Raw genomic sequence first — 16,526 nt, 5'->3', positions numbered from 1 at the left:
GCATCTTCTCTGACCACAACACTATGAGACTAGATATCAATTACAAGAAAAATACTGTAAAAAACAAAAACACATGGAGATTAAACAATACATTTCTAAATAACCAATAGGTTACTGAAGAAATCAAAAGGGAAATAAAATTATTTCTAGAAACAAATGTCAATGAAAACACAACTCAAAACCTATGGGATGCAGCAAAAGCAGTTCTATGAGGGAAGTTTAGATCAGTACAATCCTACCTCAAGAAACAAGAAAAACATCAAATAAACAACTTTACACATAAAACAACTGGAAACAGAAGAAAAAAAATTAGTAGAAGGAAAGAAATCATATAAAGATCTGAGCAGAAATAAATGAAATAGAAATGAAAGAAACAATAGTAAAGATTAATGAAACTAAAAGCTGATCATTTGAGAAGATAAACAAAATTGATAAGCCTTTAGCCAGATTCATCAAGAAAAAAAAGAGAGAGAGAGAGAGAGAAGAATCAAATCAACAATATTAGAAATGAAAAAGGAGAGGATTCAACAGACAATACAGAAATACAAAGAATTATAAGAGATTGTTGTGAAAAACTATATGGCAATAAATTGGATAATCTGGGAGAAATGGATAGATTCTAAGAAAAGTTCAATCTTCCAAGATGGAACCGGGAAGATATAGAAATTTTGAGCAACCCAATTACAAGCACTGAAATTGAAGCTGTGATCAAAAATCTCCAAAAAACAAAAGCCCAGAACCACATGGCTTCACAGAATTCTATCAAACATTTAGAGTAGAGCCAATGCCTATCCTTCTAAAACTCTTTCAAAAATTCATGTCAATGTATGGCAAAAAACACTACAATATTGTAAAGCAATTAGCCTTCAACTAATGAAAATAAATGGAAAAAAAATTTGCAGAGTAAGGAACATTTCCAAATTTATTCTACGAGGCCATCATCACCTTGATACCAAAACCAGACAAAGATAACACAAAAAATGAAAACTACAGGCAAATATCACTGTTGAACATAGATGCAAAAATCCTCAACAAAATTTTAACAAACAGAATTCAACAACACATCAAAAAGCTCATCCACCATGATCAAGTTGGGTTTATTCCAGGGATGCAAGGATTGTTCAATATATGGTAATTAATCTGTGTGATACACCATATTAACAAACTGAAAAATAAAGCCATATGATAATCTCAATAGATACAGAAAAAGCCTTTGACAAAATTCAGCACGTATTTATGATTAAAACTCTTCAATAAATGGGCATAGAAGGAACTTAACCCAACATAGTTAAGGCCATATATGATAAGCCTACACCAAATATTTATTCTCAATGGTGAAAAATGGAAAGCATTCCCCCAAAGATAAGAAAAAAAACAAGGGTGTCCCCTTTCCCCACTATTATTCAATTTAGTTGTTTAAGTCTTAGCTACAGCAATCAAGAAGAAAAACAAATAAAAGAAATCCAGATCAGAAAAGAATAAGTGAAGCTCTACCTATTTACAGATGACTTGATAGTGTACATAGAAAACCCTACACATAGTATTAGAAAATTGCTAGAGCTAATCAGTGAATTAAGCAGAGTTGCAGGTTACAAAATCAACACACAGAAATCACTTGTATCCTTTTGATTATAGGGGACTGGAATGTAAAATTAGGAAGTCGAGAAACACCTGGAGTAACAGGCAAATTTGGCCTTGGAGTACAGAATGATACAGGGCAAAGGCGAATAGATTTCTGCCAAGAGAATGCATTGGTAATAGCAAACACCCTCTTCCAACAACACAAGAGAAGACTCTACACATGGACATCAGCAGATGGTCAACACCGAAATCAGACTGATTATATTCTTTGCAGCCAGAGATGGAGAAGCTCTATACAGTCAGCAAAAACAAGACCAGGAGCTGACTGTGGCTCAGATCATGAACTCCTTATTGCCAAATTCAGACTTAAACTGAAGAAAGTTTTTCCAGTGGTCATGTATGGATGTGAGAGTTGGACTGTGAAGAAAGCTGAGCACTGAAGAATTCATGCTTTTTAACTATGGTGTTGGAGAAGACTCTTAAGAGTCCCTTGGACTGCAGGGAGATCCAACCAGTCCATCCTAAAGGAGATCAGTGCTGGATGTTCATTGGAAGGACTGATGCTGAAGCTGAAACTCCAATACTTTGGCCACCTCATGTGAAGAGTTGACTTTTTGGAAGAGACCCTGATGCTAGAAGGGATTGAGGGCAGGAGGAGAAGGGGACGACAGAGGATGAAATGGCTGGATGGCATCACCGACTCAATGGGCATGAGTTTGAGCAAACTCTGGGAGTTTGTGATGGACAGGGAGACCTGGTGTGCTGTGATTAATGGGGTCACAAAGAGTCGGGCATGACTGAGCGACTGAACTGAACTGAGAACTAACCAGTGAATTAAGCAAAGTTGCAGGATACAAAATCAATACACAGAAATCACTTGCATTTCTATATACTAACAATGAAAAATCCGAAAGAGCAATTAAAGCGTCAATCATATTCACCATTGCAACCAAAATAATTAAATATCTAGGAATAAAGTTACCTAAGGAGACAAAAGAACTGTACACAGAAAATTATAAGACACTAATGAAATAAATCAAAGATGACATAAATGGATGATGATATATTCCATGTTCCTGAGTAGGAAGAATCAATATTGTGAACATGACTATACTATGAAATGCAATCTACAGATTCAATATGATCCCAATCAAATTACCAATGGCATCATTCACAGAACTGGAAAAAAAAAATCACAGTTCATATGGAAACACAAAAGACCCTGAATAGCCAAAGCAGTCATGAGAAAGAAGAGTGGAGCTGGAGGAATCAACCTTCCTGACATCATATTATACTACAAGGGTACATTCATCAAGAAAGTATGGTACTGGCAAAAAAACAGAAACATAGACCAATGGAACAAGATAGAAAGCCCAGAGATAAACCAATGCTCCTATGGATATCTTATTTTTGATTAAGGAGACAAGAATACGCAATGGGGAAAAGACAGCCTCTACAATAAATGGTGCTGGGAAAATTGGACAGCTACATGTAAAATAATGAAATTAGAAAACTTCCTAACACCACACACAAAGACAAACCAAAATGGGTTAAAGACCTAAATAGAAGACCAGAGACTATAACTAAGAGGAAAACACAGGCAGAACACTCCATGACATAAATCAAAGATCCTCTATGAACCACCTCCTAGAGTAATGGAAATAAAACCAAAAGTAAACAAGTGGGACCTGATTAAACTTTGCACAGCAAAGGAAACTATAAGCAAGGTTAAAATACAACCCTCAGATTTGGAGAAAATAATAGCAAATCAAACAACTGGCAAAGGATTAATTTCCAATATATACAAGTAGCACATACAACTCAATACCAGAAAAACAAACAACTCAATCAAAAAGTGGGAAAAAGACCTAAACAGACATTTCTCCAAAGAAGACATACAGACTGCTAACAAATACACAAAAACATGCTCAAAATCGCTCATTATTAGAGAAATGCAAATCAAAACTATGAGACATCACCTCACACTGGTCAGAATGGCCATCATAAAAAGTCTACAAACAATAAATGCTGAAGAGGGTGTGGAGAAAAGGGAACACTCTTGCAATGTTGGGGAGAATGTAAATTGATACAGCCACTATGGAAGATGGTAAGGAGATTCTTTAAAAAAAAACAACTAGGAATAAAATCAACAAATGACCCAGCAATACAGCCCCTTGGCATATATCCTGAGGAAACAAAAATTTAAAAAGACAAAAAAAAAAAAAAAAAAAAAGGAAAAGAAAAAGACTCATGTGTCCCATTGCTCACTGCAGCACAATTTACAATAGCTAGAACATGGAAGCAACCTAAATGCCCATCAACCGATGAATGGATAAAGAAGTTATGGTATATAGACACAATGGAATATTGCTCAGCTATAAAAGGAACATATTTGAGTCAGTTATAATAAGCTGGATGAAGCGAGAACCCATTATACAGAGTGAAGTAAGTCAGAAAGAGAAAGATAAATATTGTATTCTAACACATACATACAGAATCTAGAAAAAAAATACTGAAGAATTTACTTACAGGGCAGCAATGGAAAAACAGACATCTAGAACAGACTTGTGGACATGGGGAGAGGGAGGAGAGGGTGAGACGTATGGAAAGAGTAACATGGAAACTTACATTACCATATGAAAGACAGATAGCCAACAGGAATGCTTTATTGCTCAGGAAACTCAAACAGGGGCTCTGTATCAACCTAGAGTGGTGTGATCGGGAGGGAGGTGGGAGGGAGGTTCAAAAGGGAGGGAATATATGTATACTTATGGCTGATTCATGTTGAGATTTGACAGTAAACAACAACATTCTGTAAAGCAATTATCCTTCAATAATAAATACATAAATTTAAATTAAAAAAAAAAAGAAGAGAGAAAGGGGAAAAAAAAGAACACATTCAATTCAGTCCTAATAAGGTGGATGTATCTAGAGCCTATAATACATAGTGAAATAAGTCAGAAAGAGAAAGACAAATATCTAACACATGCATATGGAATCTAATATAGAAAGATAGTACTGATGAACCCATTTTGGAGATGCAGACATACAGAACAGAATTGTGTACACTGTGGGGGAAGGAGAGGGTGGGGCAAATTGAGAGGACAGTATGGAAACATATAGATTACCATATGTAAAATAGATAGCAAGTGGGAATTTTCAGTGTGGCATAGGGAGTTCAACCCAGTGCTCTCTGACACACTAGAGGAATGTGATGGCATGGGAGATGGGAGGGGGTTTCAGGAGGGATGGGACATATGTATACCTGTGGCTGATTCATGTTTTCATATGGCAGAAACCAACACAATACTGTAAAGCAATTATCCTCTAACAACAACAGCAAAAGCAACAAAAGATATCTGTAATCAAATGTTCACTGCAGCACTATTTACAATAGCCAGGACATGAAAACAACCATAAAGTGTTTTAAAGGAATTTAATAAGTCAATTTAATGTACAGGGGAATCTATTTCATTTCAAACTTTTTGTGAACATCTGAAAAATCATGAAATAATATTATGTGCAAATAACAACTATTGTGTTCTGCACTATCTTTTGATATCCTGAATATAATTTTGAAGGTATTATTTATCACACATTTTTTAATCACACATGAAAAGTACACTTTACAAAATTAGTTGGCTTCAAGAGGATTTGTTATAAAATTCCACGAAACAGTACATCTTAAATAAAAATTCATTTTCAGTGTTTTCTTCTTATAAAGCGTTCATAAATTCAACTACCATAAGTTAATATCTGCTAAAGAGACGTTTGCTTTTAAAAAATCTTTACCCTTTGTAACAATTTTTACTCTCTTTTCCCTGTGTTTTTTCACTTTAATTGTTCCTCCACCTTCATATAAATTCTCTCAAACCTTGGCTTTTCTGATTTAAATAAAAAATATCACATCAATTTGGGCTATGAGGTAAAGCAAATACAAAACTAACAATCTGCCTAATACTCAAAAAGGTAGCTGAATCTAGCTGAATTTAATGAGTAAGATTGCTAGAGATAGAGAGGTAGTACACCACAGTGGCTAAAAGCATGTACTTTGAAAGTAGGCTCAGTTACAAAAATAATTAGTAGTGTGGCCTTGGAAGTTAATTTCTCTGTGCCTCAGAACACTAATTTTTAAAATATGAACAATTATAAGCTTCTATGGTATAGAATTTTGTGAGGATTAAATGAGTAAATGTATGCACAGTGATTAAAATAGTGCACAGCATGTGGTAAGAACTATATATTAGCTGCTATTATTTTTAAGTAAGAAACTATCAATTCAGCTTTTGAAAAATATTATATATATTTGCTGCTGCTTTGCTTTTTCACTGAAATCTGACATTTACTTGGAGTTACTTATTTTCAAACAAAAGATAAAAATTCATTATCGCTTTTTGCTCTTGTCTATTTCTTATTCCAAATCACAAGAACTGTCAGAGAAGTTATTATCCAATTGTATTTTCATATGCTTCATGTTGCAGATGAAATCGCTGCCTTTTTCAATCAGAAAGATACATTATTTATGCCATAGAGCAAGACTTCGGAAAAAAATAAATTCTATGGAATAAAAATAATCATACTGTAACATTTAGGTAGGTCCTACAGGATGAAGGAGATGGGATAATGTGAATTACATAAAGTGTAAAATACCAGATACCACCTGCAAAATGCTGGTCACCAAATATTCACATTTTACCTTTTAGAAATTATGATATACATATAGAACTTTATGGGACTTATTAGTTTATTTTACCCTGCAATTAATATAGAGAGCATTCTTTGATGATTGTTAAAGAACAATAACCTTCCTCCCCCTGTACAGTGACTTGTGATGTATTTCAGAACAAAGCACCTGGGAAACGACAGAACCAAAGAGGGAAAATATTTTTTAATTATGGTATAACCCTGATGTCAGCTTCTTCCACTATAGTTTCTTCCACAGTACAATGGAACCCAGGATTCAATTCAGGCAACAAATATCTCCTGCCTCTTCCTCTGCTCATTCTAACCCCGACTCCAAACAAAAAAGCAAAATAAACAAAAGTCTTGTCTAAATGGTATTACTGTGTCATCAGGAAACAATGTCTGTATACATTACTATGTACTTTGCAAAGAGTTAACACAATTTCAACTAGGTCCTTTTAAACACCTAGTATTTGAAATAACTGATTCCATGGGTAGAAATTATATTCATTATTTAACTTCAGGATTTAATGTAAATCCCCAGTGATCACAATAGTGTGGAGCTAGCATAAATATTGACTAATAGGTAATAAAACAGAATAGACTGGCCAGAAACAGACCTTCACTTAAACAGTCACACAATTTTTGACGAAGACACCAAAACAATCCAATTGAAAGAGAAAACTCTTCAACAAATGGTACTGAAACAACTTAATATTCTTATGGAAAACACAATGATCTGTAAGTTCTATATTAAATAATGTAGGAAAAAAACAAACAAACAGTGGGGAAGTCTTAAAGAGATGGGAATACCAGACCACCTTACCTGCCTCCAGAGAGACCTGTATGAGGGTCGAGAAGCAACAGTTAAAACCAGGCAAGGAGCAATGGACTGGTTCAAAATTGGCAAAGGAGTACATCAAGGCTGTATACTGTCACCCTGCTTATTTAACTTCTATGCAGAGTACATCATGCAAAATGCCCAGCTGGATGGATCACAAGCTGGAATCAAGATTGTTGGGAGAAATATCAACAATTTGGAAATGATACCACTCTAATGGCAGATAGTGAAGAGGAACTAAAGGCAGATAAAGGTGAAAGAGGATTGTGAAAAAGCTGGCCTAAAACACAACATTAAAAAAAAAACTAAGATCATAACATCAGGTCCCATCACTTCATGGCAAGTAAATTGGGAAACAGTGGCAGACTTCATTTACTTAGGTTCCAAAATCACTGCAGATGGTGATTGTGGCCATGTAATTAAAAGATAGTTGCTCCTTAGAAGGTAAGCAATGGCAAACCTAGACAGTGTATTAAAAAGCAGAAATATCACTGTGCCCACTAAGGTCTGTATAGTCAAAGTTATGGGTTTCTCAGTAGCCATGCATGGTTGTGAGTGTTGGACCATAAAAAGGCTGAGTGCTGAAGAATTGATGCTTTTGAATTGTGCTGAAGAAGAATCTTAAAGAGTTCCTTGGACAGTTAGGAGTTCAAACTAGTGAATCCTAAAGGAAATCAACTCTGAATATTCATTGAAAGGACTGATGCTGAAGCTGAAGCTCCAATACTTTGGCAACCTGATGTGAAATGCCAACTCATTGGAAAATAATCTGATGCTGGAAAAGATTGAAGGCAAAAGGAGAAACGGGTGGCAGAGAATAAGATGGTTGGATGGCATCACCGACTCAATGGATATGAGTCTGAACAAACTCTAGGAGTTAGTGAAGGACAGGGAAGTCTTGCGTGCTGCAGTTCATGGGGTTACAAATTGTTGGACAGGACTTAGCAACTGAACAACAACAACACTGGGATAAAATACTCATCAATTAAACATTTGACAAACAATTGATATCCAAGATAAAAAAAAAAAGACACCAACAACTCAAAAACAAAAATATAAGCAATTCATTTAAAAAAAAATAGGCAAAATTTTGAGCATACACTCTACACACATAAATGCAAGGGCAAAAAAGCATTTGCAAACATGCTTAACATGATCACCTAATACCAAAGTGCAAATTAAATCTACAATTAGAAACAACTACACATCCATCAGAATGACTAGAATTGAGAAGTTTGATGTGGAGTAACTGGAAATTTTGTACCTTTTTATTGTAGAGTAAAATAAAAATAAAAGTTTTAGGTAAAGTTTTGGAAGTTTCTAATGAAACTAAACATATACCTTCCCCCACAATTTCATTTGTAGGTATTTCTAGAGAGAAATGAAAACATATCCACAAATAGACATTAAAATATTCATGGAGAACAGAAAAATTTTAGGGCAGTGAAAATATTCTATGAACTACAATGATGTACATATGTCATGGTGCATATGTCCAAACTCATAGAATGTACAACACCAACAGTGAATCATGATGTATACTATTGACTTTGAGTGGTTATGATGTGTCAATGTAGGTTCATCAATTGTAATAAATGTGCACTCTGGCAAGGAACATTGATAAAGGGGAAGGCTATGCATGCATGGAGGTAGGGAGTATATGGGAAGTGTCTACCTTCCTTTTAACTTTGCTCTGAACCTAAAACTGCTCAAAAAATCATCTTAAAAAAAACCCTTCCATGAAATATAGTCATAACAACTTTATTCATAATAGCCTTAAATTGGGAATAACTTTGCCCTAAGAGTTTTCTATTATCCATGAATATTTTAAGGTCTATTTGTGCATATATGTTTTCATTTATCTTCGGAAATACCTACAAATGAAGGAAGGGTTTTTTGTCAACAGAAAAAAGGATAAACTGCAGTATATTCATACAATGCAATACTACATAACAATATAATGGTAAAATCAACTGATACAAAAAAGTGATATAAAGAACATTATGTTGAATGAAAACGCCTTCTAAAAATAGCATATAAAGTATAATTTCACTTATATGAATTTCCAGAACTGTTGAAACTATTTAGAGGTGGAAAAAAATCAGAACCAAAGTTCCTTCTTGGTGAGAGGGTGAGAACTGGGGGAGAAGCATGAAGGATGACTCAGAATGAGCATGAGAATACTTCTTGAGGTGAGGAGATTATTCTATACCTTCACAAGGAGTTGTTATATGTGCATTTTATATTTGCTAAAATTCACAGAATGATCGATTTAAGACTGGTTAATTTCATTTTATAATGTTTTTTCTATAAAACTGAACTGAAAATCAGTATTGAAATTCCATTAATGTCATGAATGCTGAAGTATTTGGGATGAATAAACTGATTTCTACAACTTGTTTTGAAGTACATGATAAAAAATAAGATGGATTGGCAGGTAGATAGATGTACAGACAGATGATGTAGTTTACTATAGCAAGTACAATAAAATGTTTTTTTGTGGAATTCAGGTGGTATGGATATGGAGGTTTATTGTATAATTCTTTCAACTTTTTTATGTTTGAAAGTTTACATAATCAAATGTTGAGGGAACGTCTTTACAGTGACCCACTACATATATAATCTGCCCCTCCATCAATTTGCTCTTAGACCTCAGCTTTGACTATGTCTACTCCCCACTTCCTTTCCCCTCCATATCTCATTAAAACCACATTGGCATTCTTGTTATTCTTGGAATACATAAGGTATGAATCTCTCTCATACTCTGCATTTTGTATCCTCTACTTAGAACATACCTCCCCCAGATAGCCACATGGTTTAAAGCCTGATCTTTCACCTTCTTAGGGTCTTTGCTCAATTCACCTTTTCACTGAGTCAATCCCTAACATTCAATCATGCTTGCTGGAACCTGATCCTACTTCCTCACTTTATTTTTCTCTATAACACTTATCATCATGCAACATACTATATATTTCACTTACTTGTTTATTCAAACTCAGTAGGGATCGAGGTATGTGCCTTGCTTGTTCCTAGTATATCGAACAATGCATAACATATAATGTATGTTCAGTAAATGTTCATTGAGTAAGTGGATTATAGTTGTAAAAGAGCTGAATAAGTGGTAACAATGAAACAACAGGGTCAACTATATAACTTGCAAAAATCAAACACTACAGTGCAGAGAGAGGGGAAATGAAAGTTGCTGTGGGAAAATTACCAAAAATTTTTAGTTAAATGTCACCATACGTGTGTGCTTAGTAGCTCTGTCATGTCCGACTCTTTGTGACCCCATAGACTGTAGCCCGCCAGCCTCCTCTGGCCATGGGGATCATCCAGGAAAGAATAGTGGAATGACTTGCCATGCCCTCTATTCCAGGGGATCTTCCCAACTCAGGTATAAAATACGTTGAAAAGTGTTTATACTTAGTAAATATTATTAAAAAATATTGTATATTTTATTGTTTTTGAAAAACATTTAATTCTGATTCATTGACTATACTAAAGCCTTTGACTGTGTGGATCATAATAAACTGTAGAAAATTTTAAAGAGATGGGAATACCAGACCACCTTCCCTGCTTCCTGAGAAACCTGTGTGCAGGTCAAAAAGCAACAGTTAGAACTGGATATGGAACAATTAACTGGTTCAAAATTTGGAAAGGACTACATCAAGGCTGTATATTGTCACCCTGAATATTAAACTTATATGCAGAATACATCATGTGAAATGCTGGGCTGGATGAATCACAAGCTGGAATTAAGATTGTTGGGAGAAATATCAGTAACCTCAGATATGCAGATGATGCCACCCTAATGGCAGAAAGTGGAGAGGAACTAAAGAGCCTCTTGACAAAGGTGAAAGATGAGAGTGAAAAAGGTGGCTTAAAACTCAACATTCAAAAAAATAAGATCTTGGCATCTGGGCCCATCACTTCATGGCAAATAGGTGGGGAATCAATGGAAACAGTGATAGACATTATTTTCTTGGGCTCCAAAATCACTGTGGACCATGACTGCAGCCATGAAATTAAAAGACATTTGGTCCTTGGAAGAAAAGCTATGATCAACCTAGACAGCATATTAAAAAGCAGAGACATTACTTTGCCACCAAAGGTCTGTCTAGTCAAAGCTATGGTTTTTCCAGTAGTCATGTGCAGATGTGAGAGTTGGACCATGAGGAAGACTGAACATCAAAGAATCGATGCTTTCAAATTGTAGTGCTGGGAAGACTCGTGAGAATCCCTTGGGTAGCAAGGAGATCAAACCAGTCAATCCTAAAGGAAATCAACCCTGAATATTCATTGGAAGGACTGATGCTGAAGCTGAAGCTCCAATACTTTGTTCACCTGACATGAAGAGCTGATTCATTGGAAAAGACCCTGATGCTGGGAAAGATTGAGAGCAAGATGAGAAGGGAGCAGCAGAGGATGAGACTGCTGGATGGCATCACTGACTCAATGACATGAGTTTGAGCAAACTTCAGGATTTAGTGAAGGACAGGGAAGTCTGGTGCGCTGCAGGTCATGGAGTCACAGAGTTGGACACAACTAAGCAACTGCACAAGAACAACTATGTTCTTCAAATCTATGATCATCTCCCATATTTCACATCAATACTTTAGTTTTAGTTCCCATGTGGAGCAGTGAGAGAGGAAAATAGACGAAGAGAAAATAAAAATGGTTAGAAAGTAACAATCTGTATGATAACAATAAATAAATAAATAAATACATTAGGTAACATATTGAATGTTTATTAAAACATTATTAAGAAAAATATTTAAACATTTACCTATACCTAAGAAGCAATACTTATTAAAGATCTCAAAGTTCGTTTCATCTGTACAAAATACTTTTCCTAAAGCCTTCCAGTTAACAAAAGCAAGAAGAATGTAATAAAATAATGTGTTTGACATAATCCTATTTCATGATTTCTGAAAAAGGCTAATCTCAAATACAAAACCTCCTCTGAGCTGATTATGATAAAGATGTAATGGTGATTTATTGCAGACACAAAATACAGTCATTTCATTTTCAACAATGACTTTGATGACTCCTAGTTTGTTACTGAAGTTGAACTCACTTCATAGGTAACTAAACTTAAAAAAAAATGCTTCAAGAGCAAATTATCTTGTCCCTAGGAAAAACTTGGAAGCAACCTGTTTTTCTTCTCCAGTTTTTCTCTCTATGGACTCAGTGTCCTCATGCTTTATTTCAACTTTGCCTCACCAAAAGTCTATTTTTCATAAAGGATATCCAAAATTTTCTTGCACTTTAAAGAAAATTGTGAACTTTTTTAATATTGTGTATACTACAGGAACATTTTCATTCTGAAAAGGAACACATTGTAAAGCCAAATAAATTACATTAAAACATCAGCAAGCTGCAAATGGAGGCAATTTTTAAGGCAGAATGCTCTTCTCTTGTGCCATATGTTAAAAATGGGAATTAGTATTCCACTTTCTTTTGGCATGAAAAAACTGCTAAGCAGCAAACAAAATACAAAAGCTACAAAACTACTCTTAAATATTTACAATTTTATGAGGGAACCTATCAAACATCCTTCAAATTAATATCAGACTATAGAAAGGAAGAAGTACAATTAATTAATTCTAATTGTTTCAGCAGCATCTGAAATACTTCAGGCAATCTGTAATTCTAGAGACTACTATCATGTTTTTCTTTTTTTTTTTTTCTAAACAAACACAAACACAGATACCAAAGGCAGTAGATGTAGGCACAGAGTTTCTTTCACTGGGACTTACTGAGGAAAATATTTCCCAAAGATTTAAATTTTACAAAGATGAATTTCTTTCTACTAATATTTGACACATACAAATTCATATAACTTTGACTTATTAAGTATATTAAGGCCTCTTCTCTTAAAAATACCAAAGAGCAGTGGCAGTCTCTGCCAAAAGAAAATGGCACACAAATAAATTATTCTTCAGAGGAAGAATATTCCAAATCAGAAATGTGAATAAAGCAAATATTTTTTGTTTTTGTTTAACAATATGTTGAAATAAAGATGCTTATATTTGCCCATTATAATTATATATTTTCAATTAATTTATAGGTTTTTGTCTCACATTTTAGAATATTTTATTCTGTAAGAAATATTTAATTTTTCCTTGTTTCATCCAATTTAAACTGTGTATGCATGCATGTTCAGTTGTTTCCAAGTTTTTGCAACCCCATGGACTGTAGCATACCAGGCTCCTTGGTCTAAGGGATACTCCAGGCAAGAATACTGGAGTGGGTTGCCATTTCTACCTCAGGGGATCTTCCTGACCCAGGGATAAAACTGGTGTCTCCTACACTGGCAGGCAAATTCTTTACCACTGAACTACCTGGGTAGCTTAAATTGTATGACAAAAATATAAAGCAAATATGCTTTAAACATTCAATAAACACACACACATATAGTGTATGTGTCTATACATTTCTACCATGTACTAAACAAAATATAATTATTGGGTATTCTAATATTTAAAAGAATATAGTATATGTGAAATATTTTATTTTACAAAACAAAACCTTGAGAGGCCACTTACCACATCTATCATATCAGATTCCATTTCATGGCTGAGATCAGACTACAAGAAAAATAAATCAGAAGTTAGTGTATAACTGTTGACATAAAATCTGTTATTTATTTCTTTTTTGAGGGCATGGAATAAATATTAAATAATAATGCTGCTGCTGCTGCTGCTAAGTTGCTTCAGTCATGTGCAACTCCATAGACGGCAGCCCACCAGGCTCCTCCATCCATGGGATTTTCCAGGCAAGAGTACTGGAGTGGGGTGCCATTGCCTTCTCTGAATAATAATGCTAATGTGTTTCAAATGATATATTAATTTTCAAGTTATAAAAAGGCATCCTCCAAAATCTGAGAGACTTGCACCAATCTGAGAGGTCTCTGTATTGCAACAGATGAATTTTATCTATTTATATTTATTGTGATGTGATACATTTTGATTCATTCTGCCATTTTATTTTACCTTTCATGTACTATGTATTTTTCTTGGCCCATTTACTTCATTTTCCCTGGACTCTATTAAAATATGTTTTCTTCATTTTCTTTGTTTCCTACTCTACTGGTCAAAACATTATACCTTTTATATGATCCTTTAACATAAAATTTTTAACATGCATAACAATCTGTTTAATAAAAATCTATACCCTCCTTGGATAAATACAATAACCTTAAACCTCTTATATTTCAATCTCTTCAATCTTTTTTGTTATCATTGTCCAAGATTAAATTTCCATTTTTTCTTCAAATGACAAGTCTCACTTAACTGCCAAAGTTTTTAAAGATAAATGACATATTTAATAGTTTTCCTGACCACCACAGTTTCTTTTTAAGACATCTGTTTATTTTGTAACAAATGACATACAAATGCATGAGTATCATAAATATATACCTGATGATGTTTCTGCTTATGTATATACCTCTATGATCACAACATGAGCAAGAATACAGTAACTTTTTAATAACTTATACAGTATTCCCATGTTCCTTCCTATTCTATACTCCAAGTAGTTACCAATATTCTATCTCAAAGTCAATTTTTGTCAACTTTGAACCTCACACAAATGAAAACATACTTTCATATAAAAAACAAAGCTTTTGTCTGAGGCTTTTTTTTTCCCAGTCAGGGCTTCCCAGGTGGCACCAGAGGTAAAGAACCTGCCTGCCAATGCAGGAGACATAAGAAATGCAGGTTTGATCCCTGGGTTGGGAAGATCCCCTGGAGTAGGGAATGGCAACCCACTCCAGTATTGCCTGGAGAATCCCCATGGGGTCTCAAAGAGTTGGACAAAACTAAAGCATCTTAGCACACAGGCATGCTTACTATCTCTTAAGAGTCATCAAGGTTGTTGAACCCTGCTTACCTTCAGTTTTACATGAGGTATCTTTCCCCATCTTCACAGTTTTAATCTCTGTCTCTTTATATATAAAGTATAACTCATAAAAACACTTAGACCTATTTTCAATAGTTTTAAAATCTTTGTCTTTCTAATGGAAGGTTAAGCTATTTATATTTAACGTAACTGTTGATATAGTTGTACTTATATCTATAATTTTAGAGCATTTGTTTGTCTTTTGTTTTCTCTCTTCTTTGTTGCTTTATTCCAATTTATTGGAGGAGTTGGATTAAACATTTTCAGTGTTCTACTTTTCCTAAACTATTTGGTTTTGGCTTTTGCTATCTTGGAAACCATGCTTTCCATGGTTACTATAAAGCAGGTTTTTAGAATGTGGTTTGGGAAAAATCTGTGAGTCCCCAAGATCTTTCAAGAGTGTTAAAATGAGAAAATTACTTCTATAATAATATTGAGTATTTGCATTTTTTACTCTTTTTTTATTAGAATAGAGCAGAGTATTCCAGAAGGTCATGCCATGCACTATCACAACATATTAAATGCAGAAGCAATATATTCAGCTATCTTCTATTAAACTATGATAAAAGGGATTTTAAAAATATAAAAGATATAGCTATTATTATTTTCTATTTTAGACAGTTATTTTTATTTATTTTCCATTTATTTTTTATTTTTTTTTAATTTTTATTAGTTGGGGGCTAATTACTTTACATCATTACAGTAGTTTTTGTTATACATTGATATGAATTAGCCATGGATTTACATGTATTCCCCATCCCAGTCCCCCCTCCCACCTCCCTCTCCACCCGATCCCTCTGGGTCTTCCTAGTGCACCAGGCCCGAGCACTTGTCTCATGTACCCAACCTGAGCTGGTTATCCATTTCACCCTAGATAATATACATGTTTCAATGCTGTTCTCCTGAAACATCCCACCCTCTCCTTCTCCCAGAGTCCACAAGTCTGTTCCATACATCTGAGTCTCTTTTTCTGTTTTGCATATAGGGTTATTGTTACCATCTTTCTAAAGTCCATTAGTTGGAGGCTAAATACTTTATAACATTACAGTGGTTTTTGTCATACATTGAAATGAATTAGCCATGGATTTACATGTATTCCCCATCCCGGTCCCCCCTCCCACCTCCCTCTCCACCCTATCCCTCTGGGTTTTCCCAGTGCACCAGGCCCGAGCACTTGTCTCATGCACCCAACCTGGGCTGGTGATCTGTTAAACCCTAGATACACATGTTTCGATGCTGTTCTCTTGAAACATCCCACCCTCGCCTTCTCCCACAGAGTCCAAAAGTCTGTTCTATACATCTGAGTCTCTTTTTCTGTTTTGCATATAGGGTTAACGTTACCATCTTTCTAAATTCCATATATATGTGTTAGTATACTGTAATGGTCTTTATCTTTCCAGCTTACTTCACTCTGTATAATGGGCTCCAGTTTCATCCATCTCATTAGAACTGATTCAAATGAATTCTTTTTAATGGCTGAGTAATGTTCCATGGTGTATATGTACCACAGCTTCCTCAT

The 16,526-nt window shown here is 34.7% G+C and overlaps 1 protein-coding gene across 1 annotated transcript in view; it reads right to left on the bottom strand.

Annotated features, from left to right (window-relative positions):
- The window catches only part of LOC110149659 (uncharacterized), a 366,055-nt gene that overhangs the window by 155,371 nt on the left and 194,158 nt on the right, over positions 1 to 16,526 (bottom strand). The window contains exon 7 of the mRNA XM_070461789.1: positions 13,654 to 13,695. Coding sequence (XP_070317890.1) covers positions 13,654 to 13,695 — 42 coding nt within the window. The remainder of the gene's footprint in view (positions 1 to 13,653; positions 13,696 to 16,526) is intronic.

Source organism: Odocoileus virginianus, chromosome X, assembly GCF_023699985.2.
Source record: "Odocoileus virginianus isolate 20LAN1187 ecotype Illinois chromosome X, Ovbor_1.2, whole genome shotgun sequence".
Taxonomy (NCBI): domain Eukaryota; kingdom Metazoa; phylum Chordata; class Mammalia; order Artiodactyla; family Cervidae; genus Odocoileus; species Odocoileus virginianus.
The sequence above is the reverse complement of the archived record's forward strand: the minus strand, read 5'-3'. Positions and strand labels throughout refer to the sequence as shown.